General features: G+C 31.8%; 1 protein-coding gene across 6 annotated transcripts in view; it reads left to right on the top strand.

The window, feature by feature from the left end:
* The window catches only part of Zip48C (Zinc/iron regulated transporter-related protein 48C), a 52494-nt gene extending 45048 nt beyond the window's left edge, over window positions 1–7446 (top strand). For all 6 annotated transcript variants that reach the window (XM_076477953.1, XM_076477956.1, XM_076477957.1 and 3 more), the window contains one exon: window positions 6986–7446. In XM_076477953.1, the coding sequence (XP_076334068.1) occupies window positions 6986–7064 (79 nt within the window). In that variant the 3' untranslated portion in view covers window positions 7065–7446. The remainder of the gene's footprint in view (window positions 1–6985) is intronic.
* The last annotated feature ends 16845 nt before the right edge of the window (window positions 7447–24291 follow it).

Genomic DNA, 24291 nt, shown 5'->3' with positions numbered 1-24291 from the left:
ATTTCACTGAGAACAGACAACTTTCCTTCCAAAATGACAAGTTATTTTAACCTTCATTCTTCAGTTTTAAACTGATATGTAAGTTCAAGGTTGCTAAATGCTCAGAATGTTACCAGTACAGGAGATGTGGTGTTTTACCCATTACTACAAAATTAAGCTGTTAAAGTCATCAAAGAAGGCTTTACCTTGGCAAAGATGTCAAAACAAATTAATGCCAGAAGCAAAGAATGACATTTATATGTTAAGTATTTTCAAGAAGTTTCCACAAGTTCCTAATCAGAAAGAGGAACGTGAGAAGGGACAGTTGTTGAAGGGCAATAAACATTGATGGTGAGAAGCTTATGTTTGGTTGGGGTAGAGTAGCTGTCACTCAGAGATAAGCACTAGAAGAACTCTTCTCTTGAACACACCCTTCAAACTTTCAACCACATAAAAGTACCCAGCAGATTAAACTATACCTGTCTCTGTAACGTATTTGTGCAATTTCAGATTTTGTGGAGATTGTACTCACACTGCAAGTAGCTCTGATTAACTCAGAGATTTCATATTAAAAATGGCTATATTTTTATTCAGATAGATTTTTTAGAATTTTATGACATTGTTTGTGCCTAAGTCAAATTTTAAACATGAACAAGGTATATTTAACTTAAGCCATACTTAATTCACTCACAGATTACTTAAGTAATGTAAAAATGTATTTTCCCACATGAACATGATCTACCCTGTTGCAAGTTACACTTATTCATCAAGTTACTTATGGTCAGTACAAGTGTTTTTCCTTACATGAACTAGATTTAACCATCCTTATTCTTCAGTTGGTTACTTATTGTCAGAACTAGTTCAGATATATCAATTATAACTATAGTTAATACGTTGTTATATCTGCTACGTGTACAGGATTTACTGAACTGTAAACTACACTTATTCCATCCCTCAGGTTACTTAGGATCAAGACTAGGGCAGATGTGTCTTCCTCTACACAAACATAATTTACCCAGCTGCAAACCACACATAATCCATACCTAGGTTGCTTATGGTCAGGATGTGTGTCTCCCTCTATATGAACAGAATTTATTCAAGTGTAAGCTACACTGAATCCAACCATATGTTACTTATGGTCAGAACTAGTACAGGTATGTCTCCCTTGACATGAACAGGATTTATTTAAGTGTAAACTACACTTAATCTAACCCTGTGTTACTTATGGTCAGGACTAGTACAGGTATGTCTCCCTTGACATGAACAGGATTTATTTAAGTGTAAACTACACTTAATCTAACCCTGTGTTACTTATGGTCAAGACTAGTACATGTATGTCTCCCTCTACATTAACAGGACTTATTCCAGCTTAAACTACTTGTAATACATCTCTAGGTTACTTATGGTCAGTACTAGTGCAGATGTGTTTTCTACATTACAGGATTTACTCAGAATAACACAGAAAATAATAATGTAGCTCAATATATATGAAATCAAATCAATGTATATATAAGGAAGAATAACACTAGTAATGTGAAGTAAGTGTAATCATGAATTTAGTTTTGGAAATCTATTGAGAGACTTGAAAAGGTCAACAACCCTGACATTGATATCATGTGGTGTTACAGTATTTAACAGTGCTATCCAGTAAGCTTGGTGTTACAGTATTTAACAGTGCTATCCAATAAGCTTCTTTAATATCCCTGTTTCGGTTAGATGTAAAATTTGTCTCTAAACCCATAAGTTTAATGTCTTCAAGAGAGTGTCTAAGCACATTAAAGTGTTTTGTTTGTGTTTTTATTGTTGAAACTTACAAGTTTACTTACAGTATTTAACAGTGCTATCCAATAAGCTTCTTTAATTTCCCTGTTTCGGTTACATGTAAAATTTGTCTCTAAACCCATAAGTTTAATGTCTTCAAGAGAGTGTCTAAGCACATTAAAGTGTTTTGTTTGTGTTTTTATTGTTGAAACTTACAAGTTTAACGTCGCTTCTTATTGCAAAGTTCACTTCCACCTGGTGTCGGTTTAGAGTTTACTTTTAGCATGAACTAAATATGAATGGAAAGTTTTATTCTTTCTGAAAGAAATTACAGAAACTTTCCTAAAAATAGATATTAATTGATCATTAAGTTTAAAGATTTCTTTAGTATCTGGTATAGATTCTTCAGTTTTGGGTGCTAGGTAATAACTAGTAGAACATGAGAAGAATTGGTTTTAGGTTATTGTTTCAGGGCAGATGTACATGGTATATTTTTCTCATCTTGTTGGGTGGTAGTGTTTTGTTTATAACCTCTTACACATGTGAGACTGTATATTTCATCACACTCATTAAACATAACCCTTTATTCTCCTGAAGAAGAATAGTCAACTCTTTGAAAGCACTTGAGCTTTGGGTCTCATTTTGAAACTATTACACTTATCTCCTGACAGAGAATTATGTTGTTTTTTATTATAGTGACATTTGTAGAAAATTTTGTAAAAAGCTGTATTTTCAGTGTTTTAACTTAGATTTTAACCAGAGTACCTATAACGTTTAAATTAAATAATTTATAAAAATATTCCTACAGTGTTTTTAATATTAGTGATTGATAAATTTTGCAAAAGGTTCAGAAACGAGGTTGCATTATAAATGTGAGAATCAGTGAAGCATTAAGTCCATTGATTGAGGAAGTAGAATATCAAACACTTATTGAAATATTTAGTTGTTAGTTGATTGAGGAAGTAGAATATCAAACACTTATTGAAATATTTAGTTGATTTGATGATTCAAAATGTAATTAAATATTCAGATGAATGATAGTTACTGTTTCAATTATTAATGAAATTATACAGGTTTATTTGTATGATAGTCATATTACTATTAGCCAGTGGATGTTTGTTGAAATTAAAACATTGCTTGTAAGCTTAAGCCTGCAACTGTTTACAAGGAACAGTAACATAAAGCAGTTAGTAATACATTAATCATTATGGAGTGGACTGTGCTGGCTTTATTTTTATCAAATATTGTAAAATAACTTGCTCAATGAAAGAACACACAGCAACATATTAATCAAAGATTTATTGCTATTTGCTAAACTTCTGTTAGAACAATATTGTCAAAATGAGGTGAGTCTTTGTGTTTTTGAGAAATTAGATTTTAAAATATAGAAAATTCATTTGAACATAACATTTTTGTCAAAACATAAATATTGAAATGTCATTCTTAAACTTCTTTATTTCAAGATACATACTTTTCATCTGCATTACACCCAGTCCACCACTGTTGTTTTTGATGTATGATGAATAGTTTCTTTATTTCAAGATACATACTTCTCACCTGCATTACACCCAATCCACCACTGTTGGTTTTGATGTATGATGAATAGTTTCTTTATTTCAAGATACATACTTCTCACCTGCATTACACCCAGTCCACCACTGTTGTTCTTGATGTATGATGAATAGTTTCTTTATTTCAAGTTACATACTTCTCACCTGCATTACACCCAGTCCACCACTGTTGTTTTTGATGTATGATGAATAGTTTCTTTATTTCAAGATACATACTTCTCACCTGCATTACACCCAGTCCACCACTGTTGTTTTTGATGTATGATGAATAGTTTCTTTATTTCAAGATACATACTTCTCACCTGCATTACACCCAGTCCACCACTGTTGTTTTTGATGTATGATGAATAGTTTCTTTATTTCAAGTTACATACTTCTCACCTGCATTACACCCAGTCCACCACTGTTGTTTTTGATGTATGATGAATAGTTTCTTTATTTCAAGTTACATACTTCTCACCTGCATTACACCCAGTCCACCACTGTTGTTCTTGATGTATGATGAATAGTTTCTTTATTTCAAGTTACATACTTCTCACCTGCATTACACCCAATCCACCACTGTTGTTTTTGATGTATGATGAATAGTTTCTTTATTTCAAGATACATACTTCTCACCTGCATTACACCCAGTCCACCACTGTTGTTCTTGATGTATGATGAATAGTTTCTTTATTTCAAGATACATACTTCTCATCTGCATTACACCCAGTCCACCACTGTTTTTGATGTATGATGAATAGTTTCTTTATTTCAAGATACATACTTCTCACCTGCATTACACCCAGTCCACCACTGTTGTTCTTGATGTATGATGAATAGTTTCTTTATTTCAAGATACATACTTCTCATCTGCATTACACCCAGTCCACCACTGTTTTTGATGTATGATGAATAGTTTCTTTATTTCAAGATACATACTTCTCACCTGCATTACACCCAGTCCACCACTGTTGTTTTTGATGTATGATGAATAGTTTCTTTATTTCAAGTTACATACTTCTCACCTGCATTACACCCAATCCACCACTGTTGTTCTTGATTTATGATGAATAGTTTCTTTATTTCAAGATACATACTTCTCACCTGCATTACACCCAGTCCACCACTGTTGTTTTTGATGTATGATGAATAGTTTCTTTATTTCAAGTTACATACTTCTCACCTGCATTACACCCAATCCACCACTGTTGTTCTTGATGTATGATGAATAGTTTCTTTATTTCAAGTTACATACTTCTCACCTGCATTACACCCAATCCACCACTGTTGTTCTTGATTTATGATGAATAGTTTCTTTATTTCAAGATACATACTTCTCACCTGCATTACACCCAATCCACCACTGTTGTTCTTGATGTATGATGAATAGTTTCTTTATTTCAAGATACATACTTCTCATCTGCATTACACCCAATCCACCACTGTTGTTTTTGATGTATGATGAATAGTTTCTTTATTTCAAGATACATACTTCTCACCTGCATTACACCCAATCCACCACTGTTGTTTTTGATGTATGATGAATAGTTTCTTTATTTCAAGATACATACTTCTCACCTGCATTACACCCAGTCCACCACTGTTGTTCTTGATGTGTGATGAATAGTTTCTTTATTTCAAGATACATACTTCTCACCTGCATTACACCCAGTCCACCACTGTTGTTCTTGATGTATGATGAATAGTTTCTTTATTTCAAGATACATACTTCTCATCTGCATTACACCCAATCCACCACTGTTGTTTTTGATGTATGATGAATAGTTTCTTTATTTCAAGTTACATACTTCTCACCTGCATTACACCCAGTCCACCACTGTTGTTCTTGATGTATGATGAATAGTTTCTTTATTTCAAGTTACATGCTTCTCACCTGCATTACACCCAGTCCACCACTGTTGTTCTTGATGTATGATGAATAGTTTCTTTATTTCAAGTTACATACTTCTCACCTGCATTACACCCAGTCCACCACTGTTGTTCTTGATGTATGATGAATAGTTTCTTTATTTCAAGTTACATACTTCTCACCTGCATTACACCCAGTCCACCACTGTTGTTCTTGATGTATGATGAATAGTTTCTTTATTTCAAGATACATACTTCTCACCTGCATTACACCCAGTCCACCACTGTTGTTTTTGATGTATGATGAATAGTTTCTTTATTTCAAGTTACATACTTCTCACCTGCATTACACCCAATCCACCACTGTTGTTCTTGATTTATGATGAATAGTTTCTTTATTTCAAGATACATACTTCTCACCTGCATTACACCCAATCCACCACTGTTGTTCTTGATGTATGATGAATAGTTTCTTTATTTCAAGTTACATACTTCTCACCTGCATTACACCCAGTCCACCACTGTTGTTCTTGATGTATGATGAATAGTTTTTTTATTTCAAGTTACATACTTCTTTCATGTTGCATACTTTTTATTTATTTGACACCTGATGTACTGTTGTTATCCTTGAAGTATACTGAATAGAATTTCTTTATTTCAAGTTACATGCTTCTAGTTGGATGACATTTAAATTTACCAGCCAGTCAGTAATACCTTCTGTCTAGAGAACTTGAATGGAACACTAAAATATTAAGTTCAGCTTTACAAAGCAGTAATTTTTTTGCATATACAATATGTGAGAAAATAACTTTTTCTTAAAGCAAGTGCTGTTATAACACATCCAAACAAAAGAATGTTTTGGTGGATGTAATGGCCATTCTTAGGGGTTAATTTGTACTTCAGATTTTGACTCTGATACCCTAGCTGTTGCTGTTCAAAGGGAAAACAAAATACATTCCTTCCTTATAGGTACACAAAGATGGTTTTACTTAAAACAACTTCCAATTTTTGTGCTTCATAACCATGCATAATATTTGACCTTTCAGAGGTCCATAAAAGTGATCACCCCTTGACTAATTGTACTGTTACATACTTATGAATATCTAATTTTAAACCACTAATATGTTTTGATTGTTTGTGTCTGTCGCAGTTCAAAAGCCTTTTGGTATATATCTATTCTTTATTGTTTGTTTTACTTGTAATAATGTGCTGTTTGTTTGCTGAGGTCTTGCCATGGAAGCATTTAAGTGATTATTGTTAGAAATTAACTACATATTGTTTAATCATGTGGTGGGGTTGGATTCTCTACAGTGGGCAGAACACAGGTAGTCCACTGTGCTGAGAGATTAACATTTATGATTTTAATAATTCCTTTCAAGAATTATCTGTTTCTCACTAACTTGTAACTATACTTATCTTTCATCATAATCCTGTTTTCCAAGAATCATTACAATGAAGAGATACATTGTTCAGCTGGTTTTAGTAGTTTTTACTTTTAAGCAATATTCGTCTTTTGGAAGTTCTGAAAATGTTGTTGATTGAAAGTAATATAAATTATTTATTTTAAGTTGTATTTGACAATCTCTTTTGTAATAGTTAATGCTTAGCAGACGACAGTTGTTAAATTTCAGTTGACTTGTGTAAAACACTGATCATGCAATGTTTCAATTGAAAATAGAATGATGTTTATTTCTTGTATTTTTTTCATCTTTCAGTTTTTGTCTTAATATTTATTTGATTAGCATGATACAGTAGTGTTTTAGTGAAGTGTATCTCATCATGACAAAGTGAAATATTAACTCTTGTATTTTCTTGTTTTACAGTGGGAATGGAAGTTTTGCTTCCTGGTTTGCAATATTTGGATTCCTGTTGATGATGACTTTGGATGTAGCATTTGCATAAAGTCAGAAGTGCCTCAACATTCATTTATTTCATTTTTCTGAAAAACAAGAGTTCCAATGATGCTCTTATGCAATAGTCAGCAAAAGCATGAGTTACTTCTTAGAAGTTCCAGATGACAAGAATGTACAGGTTTTTGATTAAAAATATTTTTTGTTGAAGGAGATATTAGTGTTCATTGAATGACATGAGAATTACATCTTAAGATATGTTGTAGTTTACTTTAAAATTTTAGAATATTTATATCAATAATTTTTTTTTCCTTTGAAATGGCCAGTATACTATTTGTTTATGTAAGTACTATTCCATTACAAGACTAGAAATGTTGGTAATCAAATTTTGATTTGTAAGACACTTTCTATGAAATAAATAGTTCTGAAAGAAATTGCAACTTTTGTAAAATGTTATTCTGACAGGTTAATGAGTGGGATTTTGATGGTCACTGTTTACTGTCAAGTGTGTACTCAGTCGTCACACACATTGTATTTGCTTACTAACATATGATAAACATAACTGTGTGACATTCATGAGTATGATGAGAAAGTATCTATTTTGTTTACTAATTCATAAAAGTAATTGTGAAAGCATCACCAGTAATCTTTTAGGATTGCTTGCAGTATTTTCACTGACATGTTCATTTTTTAACCTAAAGTGGTAAATTTAATTATTCTAACTCTATTAAAATAAAACTATGTATGTTCATCCACCAAAACAAAATAGCTGTTTTTGAAAAAGCTGAGGTTTATTCATCCATTTTGTCAAGATAATGTCATTTTCTAAATATATTTTCCAATGTATCTTAAGACGGCTGGTATGGGTATTAAAACTTTTATCAAAATAAAGTAGAGAACAACGTTTCGACCTTCTTAGGCCATCTTCAGGTTAACAAAGAGAGTTTGCAACTGACTGTTGTGAAGCATGTCTTAGGGACGAGAGTGTAATGGGTACAAGAATGTAGGGGGCGCTGCAGTATATGTTAGGTTATTAATTAGTATAGGTATAAAGGTGTTCTCTCATATTGGTTTAATTTTGGTTTTAGTTGCTGTATAAATAGGACTTTTATTATTTTGCATTTCTTTATGTTTGTTTCCATACTTAGTATTTGAGTGTTTTCTATGGTTAATTGCAATGTTCAAAAATGTGTGAAGATGTTATTTTGTGTTCTTTGAATCTGGTTTCCATTTTTCTTGTTTCTCCAATATAGAAATCATGGCAGCTGTTGGGTTGTATTTTATAAATAATGTTGGTGTTGTGTTTGTCAATGTACTATTTACATAGTGCGGTCTTTTAGTTTTGTACGTGATTTTTTAATAAATTTATTGTGTACTGGAATGATGTTTTTTGTTATAAGTTTTTCTCGGATGTTGGTTATTTTTCGCTGATGTCGGGAACATGTGGTATGCAGCAGTATAAGGTTTTGTGGTTTGTTGTATCTTGGGATTTATTGTTGTTTGTCTAGATATGTGCATATAATTATTTCCATGGTTTTCTGAGGAAATTTGTTTATGTTGATGAAGTGTTGTTTTATTTTGTTGATTTCATTGTTAATTTTATTTGGTGAACATAGTTTTATGGTTGTGATTATTTGGTTTCTTAATATGTTGAGTTTTTGTTTTGTTTCATGTGCTGAGTCCCAGGGAATGTATAGTCCAGCATGGGTGATTTTTTTTGAATAGTGTATCAGTTCTTGTGATCTTGAGATTGAGAAATGCATTTTTTTTATGTTCACAGATGAACTTAATGTTGGGGTGTATGGAGTTAACGTGGTTGAGAAAACTAAGTGTGTGTTCTGTAGATGTGAATCCAGCAATTCTATTATTAACATATCAGCATTGTGGTGGGTGTTAGGTTGAATGGATTGCTTGAAATTCAATCTGTGTCATGAAATCTTGGAGAGAACTGGTAACACAGGATTCCCCATACTCGGGGCATTTATTTGTGGGTATTTTTGGTTATTGAACATAAAGTTAGTTTTGGTGGTATTGAATTCTGTAAGGATTGCTGGGATGTGTATCAATGGGTTGGGGTCTTGAATATAAATCTCTGGAGCTATTTTGCAGACTTCTGTGAAGATGGAGATTACATCAAAACTAGCCTTTAAGGCTTTATCATTGAGTTGATTAAGAACATATTTAAAATTAAAAGAGTCTTTGAAAAAGAAGTCGGCTGATGTTGCATATTTAGAAAATGCCCATGTTATATATTTACCAAAGCTGTAGTCAAATGATTCATAGGTCAACATTGTAGGTCATAGTGAACAGTTGATTTTGTGAGGTTTGGAGGTGCCATATAGTTGTGGTGCGCATGAGTTGGTCTTGCATAGGTAAGAATAAAGGTTTTCTTAGATTGTGTTGGTTTTCTCATTTGTAGAAGTATTTTTTGTGTTTGGTTTTCTTGTGTTTTTGTGCATATTGGTTTAAATTTCTTTGTATCTGAGGTTATTCATTTTTTGTGTTCATTATAAGTATAGCATTGCTTTTAGAATTTTGATTTGGTTGTCTTGTTTTAGATTGTTTATAGAATTAATATCTTTCCATTTGAGGTTGTTTTTTAGTTGTTTTTTTGTGAAATTATGTTGATTGTTTTGCATGAAAATTCTTTGAAAAAGTTGTTTAAGATACTGTTATTAGGAAATAGATGGTTTTACTTCTATGTATAAAGTTAGATTGTTGGTTGGAAGTGTTGTCAGTCATCTTCTTTCTGCTGGTTGCTTTCTGTTGTTTCAGTTTGTGTAGAATGGATCATCAGTCTTCTAGCTAGGTCTTCCAGACGAATGTTCATTTTGACACAAAACTGTTTTCACCTGATAAAATTAACCATGAAATTAACAAAACAACACTTCATCAACATCAAAAACTGTTGAAAAAATTACACACATACATAGATTAACAACAATAAATCCCAAGAAACAATAAACTACAAAACTTTACACTGCTGCATATCATATATTCCCAATATCAGCAAAAAAATAACTAGCATTTGGTAAAAAAACGTAAAACACAACCTTCAAGTAAATACCACATTTATTCAAAACCCAGGTACAAAACTAAAGTCCATCTTATGTAAAAACTACACTGACAAACACCAACATTATTTATAAAATACAATGTGATAACTGCCATGACTTCTATATTGGAGAAACAAGCAGAAAAAATGGAAACCAGATTCAAAGAACATAAAAAAAATACTTTCACACTTTTTGAACACTGCAACTCAAATAAACACAACATAACCATAGAAAACACTCAGATACTAAGTATGTTAACAAACATAAACAAAAGCAAAATCATAAAAGCCCTACTTATACAGCAAATAAAAGGAATATGAGAAAACACCTTTATACCTATACAAATTAATAACTTAACATATACTGCAGCGCCCCCTACATTATCATACTCGTTATACTCTCATCCCTAAGACATGCTTCACAACAGTCAATTGCAAACTCTCTTTGTTAACCTGAAGATGGCCTAAGAAAGTTGAAACTTTGTTCTCTACTTTATTTTGATAAAAGTTTTAATATCCATACCAGCCGTCTTGAGTGCGTTTCTCATCATTACGAAATATTTTCCAGTTTATTCTTACTGCCTGGTAACATTATATATCATTGACACTACTGCCTGGTCAACTCTAATGACATTATGTGTCTTTGATACTACTGCATAGTAAACTCCAGCAACATTATATATCATTGATATCACTTTCTAGTCTACACTAGCAATGTTATTTGTCCTTGATATTACTGTCTAGTCAACTCTATCAGTATTATATCATTGAAACTACTGTGTAGTCAACTCTAAAAATATCATATGTCATTGACACTACTGCCTAGTCGATTGTAGCAGCATTATGTATCATTGATTGGTCACTCTAGTGGCATTATGCTCCTGTCTACTAAACTCCAGCAGTGTTATGTGTTGTTGATACTACTGCCTGGTGAACTCTAGCAACGTTATATATTATTGAAACTACTGCTGAGTAAACTATAGCAGTGTTTCTTTTCTAACTTTACAACCAAATGCTATCCATGTCATAGCTCAGGTATTTCATAAGAGATTTATCAGAAACATGCTGCTTTAGTTTACTGATGTGTTTTGCTTCTTATAATGTATGAGTAATTACTTAAATTTAATGAGTTATAAAAATCAAAGCACAACCTGTGGTTTATCCCATCTGGGTGTAAGAGGAAACTTCTGGGGCATTCCATGGAGAAATCCAATCTTCATATTGGAATTGCTTCTCATTTTCATATTTATCTTTCCCCTTTCTTGTCTTGCTTTTCTCATAATTCTGAGGAAACTCATCCCTGCAGCAACAGAAGTCTGTACCTACTAAATATACTTCTAAGAACATTCAGAAGTATGTGTGTGTGTGATTATTTGAAGAATACATTATATCCACAGGGAAAATTTGGCAAAGCTTTATTTATTTCTTTGTTCTTTTCCATTTTTCAAGTAGAGAATGAAATAACTGGGTATATTAAGGCTGTGAATTATCTTAACCAAAAGTGCACTGTTGAACCCGAGACTTGTTATTTACTTTACAAGGTTCAGAGTCTTTGAGAAGTCATGTAGCTACATCTGTCACTAAATCGGCTTTTAAATTTTAACCTTTTATATGAAGATACCAGTTTGGATCTCAATACTACAGATGCTATGTGTGATAAAGTAAGAGAGAATGTCTCTCACTCTGTAATGGGCCAGGCTTAGTGCAGTACAGTCTGTCTAAGGTTATTGGTTTCTTCAATAATGCTTGCTACAAATAACAGTTTGCTTGTAGGCCTAAGTCACATGATTGAGAAAAGTTGTTTCCCAAAAGAATTTCATATTTATTCCTCTATATCATTTTGTCAGTATGTAATTTAGTATAATTATAATTCCTAATAACCTTTAATAAACTTTATTCTGTAACTGTCTGATGTATACTTATTATTTTGTCAATACTTAAGGGAGTATAATCATAATTCCTAATAATTTTAATATAACTTTATTCTGTAACTGTCTGTTATATACTTACTATTTTGTTAGTACTTATTGAGTATAATCATAATTTCTAATAATTTTAATAAACTTTATTTTGCTGCTGTCTGTTGTATACTTACTATTTTGTTAGTACTTAATGGAGTATAATCATAATTTCTAATAATTTTAATAAACTTTATTTTGCTGCTGTCTGTTGTATACTTACTATTTTGTTAGTACTTAATGAAGTATAATCATAATTTCTAATAATTTTAATAAACTTTATTTTGCTGCTGTCTGTTGTATACTTACTATTTTGTTAGTACTTAATGGAGTATAATCATAATTTCTAATAATTTTAATAAACTTTATTCTGCTGCTGTCTGTTGTATACTTACTATTTTGTTAGTACTTAATGAGTATAATCATAATTTGTAATAATTTTAATAAACTTTATTCTGCTACTGTCTGTTATATACTTACTATTTTGTTAGTACTTAATGGAGAATAATCATAATTTTTAATAATTTTAATAAACTTTATTCTACTACTGTCTGTTGTATACTTACTATTTTATTAATACTTAATGGAGTATAATCATAATTTGTAATAATTTCTAATAAACTTTATTCTGCTACTGTCTGTTGTATACTTATTATTTTGTCAATACTTAATGGAGAATAATCATAATTTCTTATAAACTTTATTCTGCTACTGTCTGTTGTATACTTACTGTTTTCCCCATATTTCCAGTGTTTGTGCATAACACGTCTGATTCTAAAACATAATTTTTTTCTCCACAAAGTATCTTGTCTTACTTAATGAGTTTACTGATAGAGATTTCTGTTCCCACATTATAGGTTCCAACTACTAAAATGTGTTTTTTAATCAATTTGAATGATCTGTTCCCTCTTTTTCTCTAATGTAATATATCCACATTTCTTTTATACATGGTCTGTGTGTTACTGCAAAATGGTAATCATGTAACTGTTAAACCACGTTGTAGATTGGTGTCATTAAACTGCATGAATTGTAAATGTCATGAACTTCTACCATAAATAAAACAACAGAATGTGTTAATACTAATATTAAACACCATTTACAAAAATAGTTTATCTAACCTGAAGTATCTGGGCTTCATATAACCTGTGGCTAACTAAATTATTTTTAGTAATGAATCTCTGTATCTTTTCCTTGTTATTTATCCACTGAAAATCTAGTGTTTTGTCAACATCATTGAAGGTTTTGTGAGTATCAGAATGTTAGGTAAGCCTTTTGTAAAATTCTAAAAATACCCTAATATCTTTTAATATTTATTAATCCACTGAAAATCTAGTGTTTTGTCAACATCATTGAAGGTTTTGTGAGTATCAGAATGTCAGGTAAGCCTTTTGTAAAATTCTAAAAATACCCTAATATCTTTTAATATTTTTGACACAGGATTATTTTTGTGTACCTCAAACGTTTTTTAGGTTTGATCTCACACCGTCAGTGGTCACTTCACAACAGATATGTACTTTCATCAAAGTTGACACTTAGAAGGTTTGATGTCACCTGTGGTCACCTCACATTTGAGGCATTGTACTTACTTCCTTTGAAGTTGGCTCTTGGAGACTTTTAGTCTCAAGTTTGGTTGCATAAGTTGTCAAACAAATAATTTTACTATATGTTCTTAGAAATTTGTTAAAAAACTATCTCATCATCTAAATAACAAAAACAGTTGTTAATGATAGTATATACATTTATCTTTGGATTATTATATTCTGATCAGCTGTTACTTTCCTGAATTTCCTTAAGGTAATATAAATGCAGTTTTCTGTCTTTGTTTTTCTATTCTAACATGTTAGTCACTGCGTTTGATCTCCTTGGACAAAAAGTATTTTCTCTACCTAAGGTCAGTTTGTTAGGTCATGGAAAAGTGCTCTTTACTGTCAGTTTATTAGGTCATGGAAAAGTGCTCTTTACTGTCTGTTTATTAGGTCATGGAAAAGTGCTCTTTACTACGACTTAGTTTAAGATCACTAAAGAACTGAGTAACATTACTTGCTTAGAATAATCACGGAAAAAGTGTTACATAATTCAACAGATTTATGAAAGTATTGTTGAATGACAGCAGTGAAACTTACAGTATGTTTATGACAGAAAGAAAAGGTAAAAGCAAGTGAAATGTGTAGAGAAAAGTTAGATGACTAAACTTTTTATGATGTTAAAAAATCCACTGTTACAGTTTTATGACCCTAGTAACATCAGTCCAGTAGTAATTCCATTAAAGCTAAGTTTCACTAATTTAAATTAATTAAGTTACTAACAAGACATTTTTTATATACTTCAATGTATCATCAATGAATTAAAACTATGTGTCATTCATTTAACTTAAGTTACCAACAAGACATTTTTTTATATACTTCAATATATCATCAATGAATGTAAAACTATGTGTCATTCATTTAACTTAAGTTACCAACAAGACGTTTTTTATATACTTTAGTGTGTCATCAGTGAATTTAAATCTAAATTTCACTCATTTGTTGTATTTAAGTTACTAACAAGACTTTTTTATATACTTCAATGTATTATCACTACATCTCTGATTTAATTCTGGAAACCTGTGTTCAAATACTCTGAAAGATTCACCTCTGATTTGAGCAAATATATTTAATTGTTTAATGTTTGTATTTGCTATTTCTGGTCTTCTATTCTCTTAATAACTTGTTCTTTAATATACTAAAATTGTGATTCAGTCATGGCTCATTTCAAACCCTCAGTAAATCTCAGTGCGGTTGAATGTTTTTTAACCTAAGTATATCTGCCTTCTGTAACTTTCCAGCCTAAGATGTACACTTTATTTTTAGCATCTAACAAACTCTCAAAGCCCTTTTATAAAACAATGAAACAGCATTTATTAAATTCCAGGAACTATTTTGTATTGCAAGACAAGTAGCTACTGCTGTATTAAAATCTACATTTGTCATGATGTTTGTACTAAATCATGAACCTGCTTCTTCTACTGGCTGCTGTATTAAAATCTACATTTGTCATGATGTTTGTACTAAATCATGAACCTGCTTCTTCTACTGGCTGCTGTATTAAAATCTACATTTGTCATGATGTTTGTACTAAATCTTGAACCTGCTTCTTCTACCCACTGCTGTATTAAAATCTACATTTGTCATGATGTTTGTACTAAATCTTGAACCTGCTTCTTCTACTGGCTGCTGTATTAAAATCTACATTTGTCATGATGTTTGTACTAAATCATGAACCTCCTTCTTCTACCCACTGCTGCATTAAAATCTACATTTGTCATAATGTTTGTACTAAATCTTGAACCTGCTTCTTCTACTGGCTGCTGTATTAAAATCTACATTTGTCATGATGTTTGTACTAAATCTTGAACCTGCTTCTTCTACTGGCTGCTGTATTAAAATCTACATTTGTCATGATGTTTGTACTAAATCTTGAACCTGCTTCTACTGACTGCCGCATTAAAATCTACATTTGTCATGATGTTTGTACTAAATCATGAACCTGCTTCTTCTACTGGCTGCTGTATTAAAATCTACATTTGTCATGATGTTTGTACTAAATCATGAACCTGCTTCTTCTACTGACTGCTGTATTAAAATCTACATTTGTCATGATGTTTGTACTAAATCATGAACCTGCTTCTACTGACTGCTGTATTAAAATCTACATTTGTCATGATGTTTGTACTAAATCATGAACCTGCTTCTTCTACTGGCTGTTGTATTAAAATCTACATTTGTCATGATGTTTGTACAAATCATGAACATCGATATACATTTGTCATGATGTTTGTACAGTCAAACATCGATATAAGTAGTTGGGGTCCAAAAAATTCGACCGCGTTGTATCTGATTGCGCCTTATACCGATTTGATTATATATTTTTTTTACCCTCGGGGTGAGCGATAATGCAAAATTTATGCGTTTTGTAGTGAAATAAAGAAAAACAAACAAAACTACTACTTACATCAATGATATAGCTTTTTTTTTATTTATTTTTATTTATTAAACTCAATTTTAAGACTGAAATTAAATGTAAAAAGCAGAATTCTAAAGAAATTTATCGAGTTCATTACTTTGATGGGGGCTGATATTCTAAAAGTAGTTCCGTCAGAGCAATCATGTGATCGTTTTTACGATTAGACGCTGATTAAAATTAGTTCAATTTTAAAAGTTAATACATATAGTAATTAATTTTGATAATTTATTTACTAATTATTAAAATCTAAGTACAAACTGAGATCAAATAATTACCAGATAAAAAAATGTCATGGCAAAGTTTAAAATACGAATTCAGTACTGAAACAAAAACAGATTTTTCAAAAAATTTAATAACAATAAAATATAGTAAGCACATAAAACAAGTTGAAATGCACAAATTTATAGTTACTCAGTAGTCTTCTTTCTTTCAAAAGCCTCCAAAAGTGTCTGTTGTCTTCCTCCTTGGTTCCGCATCCTCTTCACAGTTCTCATTAGGTCCTGGATCTGTAGTATCTTGCAAATTCCTAGATTGTGGTGTTTTGCCCAATATAGAAGTTGTTCTGTGTACTGTACTGACTGAGTTGAGGTGATGCAATTCCTGAATTCTTCTGGAATGGGGTCATCTTCTTCTTCTTCATCTGGAGTGGTAAAATCTGTGAGTGCTGCCGCTGGGTTCTCTATTGCTTTCTGGATCTCTTCATCTGTAAGGGGTGGCTGGGTAACTGGTGCTACTTCGTCAATCTCGGCCCACTGCTTCACAAGGGGAGTCCATCCTGGTAGTCTACAAACTTCCTTTCTGCCTCTGCTACTTCTTCTGCTGTAAATGTCTGGGTCTCTGTCCAAAGTGCGAATGTCCTATCTGGCATAGCCTTGTAGTAAAGTGCTGTCTCATCACAATTGTAGATCTGGTTCAGTTCCAAGTTATTCTCCTTGATGTAATCCTGTAGTTGAGAGATGAATTCCACTGCTGCTGCTATATCTGCCGACTTTGCCTCTCCACAAATCTTGATCTGGTTGATGCCGTGCCGCTCCTTGAATCTCTGTAGCCATCCATGGGTGGGCTGCCAATCTTCTTTCTGGTATAGTTGCTGGTAGGTCTTCTCTGCCTTTGCAAGGACCATGGGTCCTGAGATGGGAATGTTGTCTGCTCGAAGTCTCACAAACCAATCATAAACTTCCATGTCCACTGCTGGGTCTGCTGCTGTCTTGGCTTTCTTCCTCTGTAGTCCTGTCATTCTGTCTACCTGGTTGCAGAATTCTCTCAGTTGATCTTCATTCTTCAGTCAACCTCGAAGTGTAGACTCTGGAACTCCTATTTCTTTCATAATCTTGGTCCTTGCTTCCCCGTTCCGGATTCGCTGCACAATCTGTATCTTCTCTTGTACTGTGTAAGCATTCCTTTTGGTGCCTCTCTTCTCCATGGGTATAAATACGCTGTATGTTGAAAAAATATGAAAATCGCAGTCTGTCGCCACCGGATGGTCACTATCCCATTCACTCACGACAAAATTGATTTGGTCTACGAAATTCTGCCTACGAGCTGGTGTTACAAGACCTTTCAGTTATTTGGCGATATTAGAATAAAAGTGAATAGCTGACGTCACAGATTTCCAAGAAACTATTTCGTCTGAAAGCTTCTGGGGAGCGAGCTGTTTCTTAGAAATTTATATGGTTTCAACATTGACGCTATCGTTTGCAGCACTTCATGCCACTGTCACTGGTGTATGAGTGTATATGACTCATCCTTCGTCATCCATCGGTCGATCAAGGATGACTTGTGGTTTTAATGAAAATAAAGTTTTGATACTTCTTGCCTACGCACTGAGAGCTATCCTATGACTGGCAGATTATGTACTTTACTGCAGTTGACAGCACCAGGAATTATTACATGCAGGCCGGGGTTTGATCACAATATGCAGCGTGAAAACCATACAAAAAGATTGAAGTGGATTTGGTTTTTGATTTTTGATCACATTAACCGGCTGATTACATTAAGCAGTGGTAATATTAAGCGGCGGCCTCTGTAGAAACCAAAAAAAATTTGGGGCCTAAGACCCCATCGCGCCCAACTGATTATCGCGCTTTATCGATGCGTTTTATATCGATGTTTTCCTGTACTAAATCTTGAACCTGCTTCTTTTACTGGCTGCTGTATTAAAATCTACATTTGTCATGATGTTTGTACTAAATCTTGAACCTGCTTCTTCTACTGGCTGCTGTATTAAAATCTACATTTGTCATGATGTTTGTACTAAATCTTGAACCTGCTTCTTCTGCTGGCTGTATCCATATTCAGATTTTATCCCCACTTATACCAGTTGCTATCTTATTTAACTTCTAATGTGTGAAATCTGTTGTAAGTTAATCTAAATCCTGCAGAAATGTAATGTGTGTAATTATAAGACAGTTACCAAGTTACATATATCAGGAATGTGCAGTTAGTGGTAAAAGCATACAGATCATTAACTAAGGCAAGTTTATATGAAGATAAGAAACACATGCATGAAATGATAGAATGAAAATTCAACATTTGGTAATACTGTACTATTTAGAAATAATATTGAAACAACTCTTTATAGTTTCAAATTATTTAAGTATTAAATTTTCTAAATGCTTATAAAAACATTAAAAACCTTTTAAAGTTTTAACAAAAATGCAATTTACTGGAAGCAAAGACTTGTTTTAACAGTGTGAAAATAACGGAGTGACTCAGCTGATGTGCTGAAAATAACGGAGTGACTCGGCTGATGTGCTGAAAATAACGGAGTGACTCAGCTGATGTGCTGAAAATAACAGAGTGACTCGGCTGATGTGCTGAAAATAATGGAGTGACTCAGCTGATGTGCTGAAAATAATGGAGTGACTCAGCTAATGTGCTGAATTCTAGGGTTGAATTACTTTATTTTTTAGCCTAGTTTTAGTTGCTGTATTGTGTAAGAATTGTGTCACTTGTAAATCATAGAGAACAGCATTGATAAATTGCAATGTTTTTCATACATCTCTGTAATAAATACAGATGTCAAATTCTTCTGGTGTTCTTTGGGTTTCCTCTTTTCAATAATAATTCCTCATCAAACCTTTGGTGTCCAACTAAGAAACATTCATTCGATCATCAAATATCTGCAACATGATAAGTTAAAATATTTATTAGTATTGTCAGGTGGAATGTTATCCAACTCAACACATTTATTTATTTTAATATTACTTTTTGAAGGTGTTTACTCATCTGTCTGGTGTTATTTTAGTCGATTTTTCACAGCATCCAAATTTCTAACCTGTAACTTACATGAACCATAACACATTTTTAGTCTGTCTTTTAGTGAAGTTACCACATATTTTTTGATGCTATATTGTATAGATTGAGTGTACTACTTATTTTGTTTTCAGCATTAACTGATTTTTTAACCTTCATCCATATAGAAGGCCACAGCTTCAATCAACCTTGCTTATCTGGTTTGATACACAATTTATGTTTGTTTAAAGATTATTTTAAATCCTTCCTAATACTGTGATATCCCAGCTATAATGTTTAACATATTACATTAGAACTGTTATATCCAAGCTATAATGTTTAACAGATTACATTAGACATTAGAACTGTTACATTAGAACTATCCCAGCTATAATGTTTAACAGATTACATTAGAACTGTCATATCCCAGCTATAATGTTTAACAGATTACATTAGAACTGTCATATCCCAGCTATAATGTTTAACAGATTACATTAGAACTGTTATATCCCAGTTATAATGTTTAACAGATTACATTAGAACTGTTGTATACCAGCTATAATGTTTAACAGATTACATTAGAACTGTTGTATACCAGCTATAATGTTTAACAGATTACATTAGAACTGTTATATCCCAGCTATAATGTTTAACAGCTATAATGTTTAACAGATCACATTAGAACTGTCATATCCCAGCTATAATGTTTAACAAATTACATTAGAACTGTTATATCCCAGCTATAATGTTTAACAGATTACATTTGAACTGTTATATTCCAGTTATAATGTTTAACAGATTACATTAGAACTGTTGTATACCAGCTATAATGTTTAACAGATTACATTAGAACTGTTGTATACCAGCTATAATGTTTAACAGATTACATTAGAACTGTTGTATACCAGCTATAATGTTTAACAGATTACATTAGAACTGTTGTATCCCAGCTATAATGTTTAACAGATTACATTAGAACTGTTGTATCCCAGCTATAATGTTTAACAGATTACATTAGAACTGTTATATCCCAGCTATAATGTTTAACAGATTACATTAGAACTGTTGTATACCAGCTATAATGTTTAACAGATTACATTAGAACTGTTGTATACCAGCTATAATGTTTAACAGATTACATTAGAACTGTTGTATACCAGCTATAATGTTTAACAGATTACATTAGAACTGTTGTATATCCCAGCTATAATGTTTAACAGATTACATTAGAACTGTTGTATCCCAGCTATAATGTTTAACAGATTACATTAGAACTGTTATATCCCAGCTATAATGTTTAACAGATTACATTAGAACTGTTATATCCCAGCTATAATGTTTAACAGATTACATTAGAACTGTTGTATACCAGCTATAATGTTTAACAGATTACATTAGAACTGTTGTATCCCAGCTATAATGTTTAACAGATTACATTAGAACTGTTGTATCCCAGCTATAATGTTTAACAGATTACATTAGAACTGTCATATCCCAGCTATAATGTTTAACAGATTACATTAGAACTGTCATATCCCAGCTATAATGTTTAACAGATTACATTAGAACTGTTATATCCCAGCTATAATGTTTAACAGATTACATTAGAACTGTTGTATACCAGCTATAATGTTTAACAGATTACATTAGAACTGTTATATCCCAGCTATAATGTTTAACAGATTACATTAGAACTGTTGTATCCCAGCTATAATGTTTAACAGATTACATTAGAACTGTTGTATACCAGCTATAATGTTTAACAGATTACATTAGAACTGTTGTATACCAGCTATAATGTTTAACAGATTACATTAGAACTGTTGTATACCATATCCCAGCTGTAATGTTTAACAGATTATATTTGAACTGTTATATCCCAGCTATAATGTTTAACAGATAACATTAGAACTGTTATATCCCAGCTATAATGTTTAACAGATTACATTAGAACTGTTATATCCCAGCTATAATGTTTAACAGATTACATTAGAACTGTTGTATCCAGCTATAATGTTTAACAGATTACATTAGAACTGTTGTATCCCAGCTATAATGTTTAACAGATTACATTAGAACTGTTATATCCCAGCTATAATGTTTAACAGATTACATTAGAACTGTTGTATCCCAGCTATAATGTTTAACAGATTTCATTAGAACTGTTGTATCCCAGCTATAATGTTTAACAGATTATATTTGAACTGTTATATCCCAGTTATAATGTTTAACAGATTACATTAGAACTGTTGTATACCAGCTATAATGTTTAACAGATTACATTAGAACTGTTGTATCCCAGCTATAATGTTTAACAGATTACATTAGAACTGTTATATTCCATCTATAATGTTTAACAGATTACATTAGAACTGTTGTATCCCAGCTATAATGTTTAACAGATTACATTAGAACTGTTATATCCCAGCTATAATGTTTAACAGATTACATTAGAACTGTTGTATCCCAGCTATAATGTTTAACAGATTGCATTAGAACTGTTGTATCCCAGCTATAATGTTTAACAGATTACATTAGAACTGTTGTATCCCAGCTATAATGTTTAACAGATTACATTAGAACTGTTATATATAATGTTTAACCAGCTATAATGTTTAACAGATTACATTAGAACTGTTATATCCCAGCTATAATGTTTAACAGATTACATTAGAACTGTTGTATACCAGCTATAATGTTTAACAGATTACATTAGAACTGTTGTATACCAGCTATAATGTTTAACAGATTACATTAGAACTGTTGTATCCCAGCTATAATGTTTAACAGATTACATTAGAACTGTCATATCCCAGCTATAATGTTTAACAGATTACATTAGAACTGTTATATCCCAGCTATAATGTTTAACAGATTACATTAGAACTGTTGTATCCCAGCTATAATGTTTAACAGATTACATTAGAACTGTTGTATACCAGCTATAATGTTTAACAGATTACATTAGAACTGTTGTATACCAGCTATAATGTTTAACAGATTACATTAGAACTGTTGTATACCAGCTATAATGTTTAACAGATTACATTAGAACTGTTGTATACCAGCTATAATGTTTAACAGATTACATTAGAACTGTTGTATCCCAGCTATAATGTTTAACAGATTACATTAGAACTGTATCCCAGCTATAATGTTTAACAGATTACATTAGAACTGTTATATCCCAGCTATAATGTTTAACAGATTACATTAGAACTGTTGTATACCAGCTATAATGTTTAACAGATTACATTAGAACTGTTGTATACCAGCTATAATGTTTAACAGATTACATTAGAACTGTTGTATACCAGCTATAATGTTTAACAGATTACATTAGAACTGTTGTATACCAGCTATAATGTTTAACAGATTACATTAGAACTGTTGTATCCCAGCTACAATGTTTAACAGATTGCATTAGAACTGTTGTATCCCAGCTATAATGTTTAACAGATTACATTAGAACTGTTGCTATAATGTTTAACAGATTACATTAGAACTGTTGTATAGCTATAATGTTTAACAGATTACATTAGAACTGTTGTATCCCAGCTATAATGTTTAACAGATTACATTAGAACTGTTGTATCCCAGCTATAATGTTTAACAGATTACATTAGAACTGTTGAACTGTTTAACAGATTACATTAGAACTGTTGTATCCCAGCTTAATAATGTTTAACAGATTACATTAGAACTGTTGTATACCAGCTATAATGTTTAACAGATTACATTAGAACTGTTGTATACCAGCTATAATGTTTAACAGATTACATTAGAACTGTTGTATACCAGCTATAATGTTTAACAGATGTTGTATCCCAGCTGTAATGTTTAACAAATTACATTAGAACTGTCATATCCCAGCTATAATGTGTAACATATTATGTTAGAACTGTTGTATCCCAGCTATAATGTTTAACATATTACATTACAACTGTGATATCCCAGCTATAATGTTTAACAGATTACATTAGAACTGTTGTATACCAGCTATAATGTTTAACAGATTACATTAGAACTGTTGTATACCAGCTATAATGTTTAACAGATTACATTAGAACTGTTATACCAGTATAACAGATTACATTAGAACTGTTGTATCCCAGCTATAATGTTTAACAGATTACATTAGAACTGTTGTATCCCAGCTATAATGTTTAACAGATTACATTAGAACTGTTGTATCCCAGTTACAATGTTTAACAGATTACATTAGAACTGTTGTATCCCAGCTATAATGTTTAACAGATTATATTTGAACTGTTATATCCCAGTTATAATGTTTAACAGATAACATTAGAACTGTTGTATACCAGCTATAATGTTTAACAGATTACATTAGAACTGTTGTATCCCAGCTATAATGTTTAACAGATTACATTAGAACTGTTGTATAACAGCTATAATGTTTAACAGATTACATTAGAACTGTTGTATACCAGCTATAATGTTTAACAGATTACATTAGAACTGTTGTATCCCAGCTATAATGTTTAAGAGATTACATTAGAACTGTTGTATCCCAGCTATAATGTTTAACAGATTACATTAGAACTGTTGTATCCCAGCTATAATGTTTAACAGATTACATTAGAACTGTTGTATATCCCAGCTATAATGTTTAACAGATTACATTAGAACTGTTGTATACCAGCTATAATGTTTAACAGATTACATTAGAACTGTTGTATCCCAGCTATAATGTTTAACAGATTACATTAGAACTGTTGTATACCAGCTATAATGTTTAACAGATTACATTAGAACTGTTGTATACCAGCTATAATGTTTAACAGATTACATTAGAACTGTTGTATACCAGCTATAGCTATAATGTTTAACAGATTACATTAGAACTGTTGTATCCCAGCTATAATGTTTAACAGATTACATTAGAACTGTTGTATACCAGCTATAATGTTTAACAGATTACATTAGAACTGTCATATCCCAGCTATAATGTTTAACAGATTACATTAGAACTGTTGTATCCCAGCTATAATGTTTAACAGATTAACATT

The sequence above is a fragment of the Tachypleus tridentatus genome, chromosome 13 (assembly GCF_004210375.1).
Source record: "Tachypleus tridentatus isolate NWPU-2018 chromosome 13, ASM421037v1, whole genome shotgun sequence".
NCBI lineage: Eukaryota > Metazoa > Arthropoda > Merostomata > Xiphosura > Limulidae > Tachypleus > Tachypleus tridentatus.
Note: the sequence above shows the minus strand (reverse complement) of the source record. Positions and strands in the feature narration are given on the sequence as shown.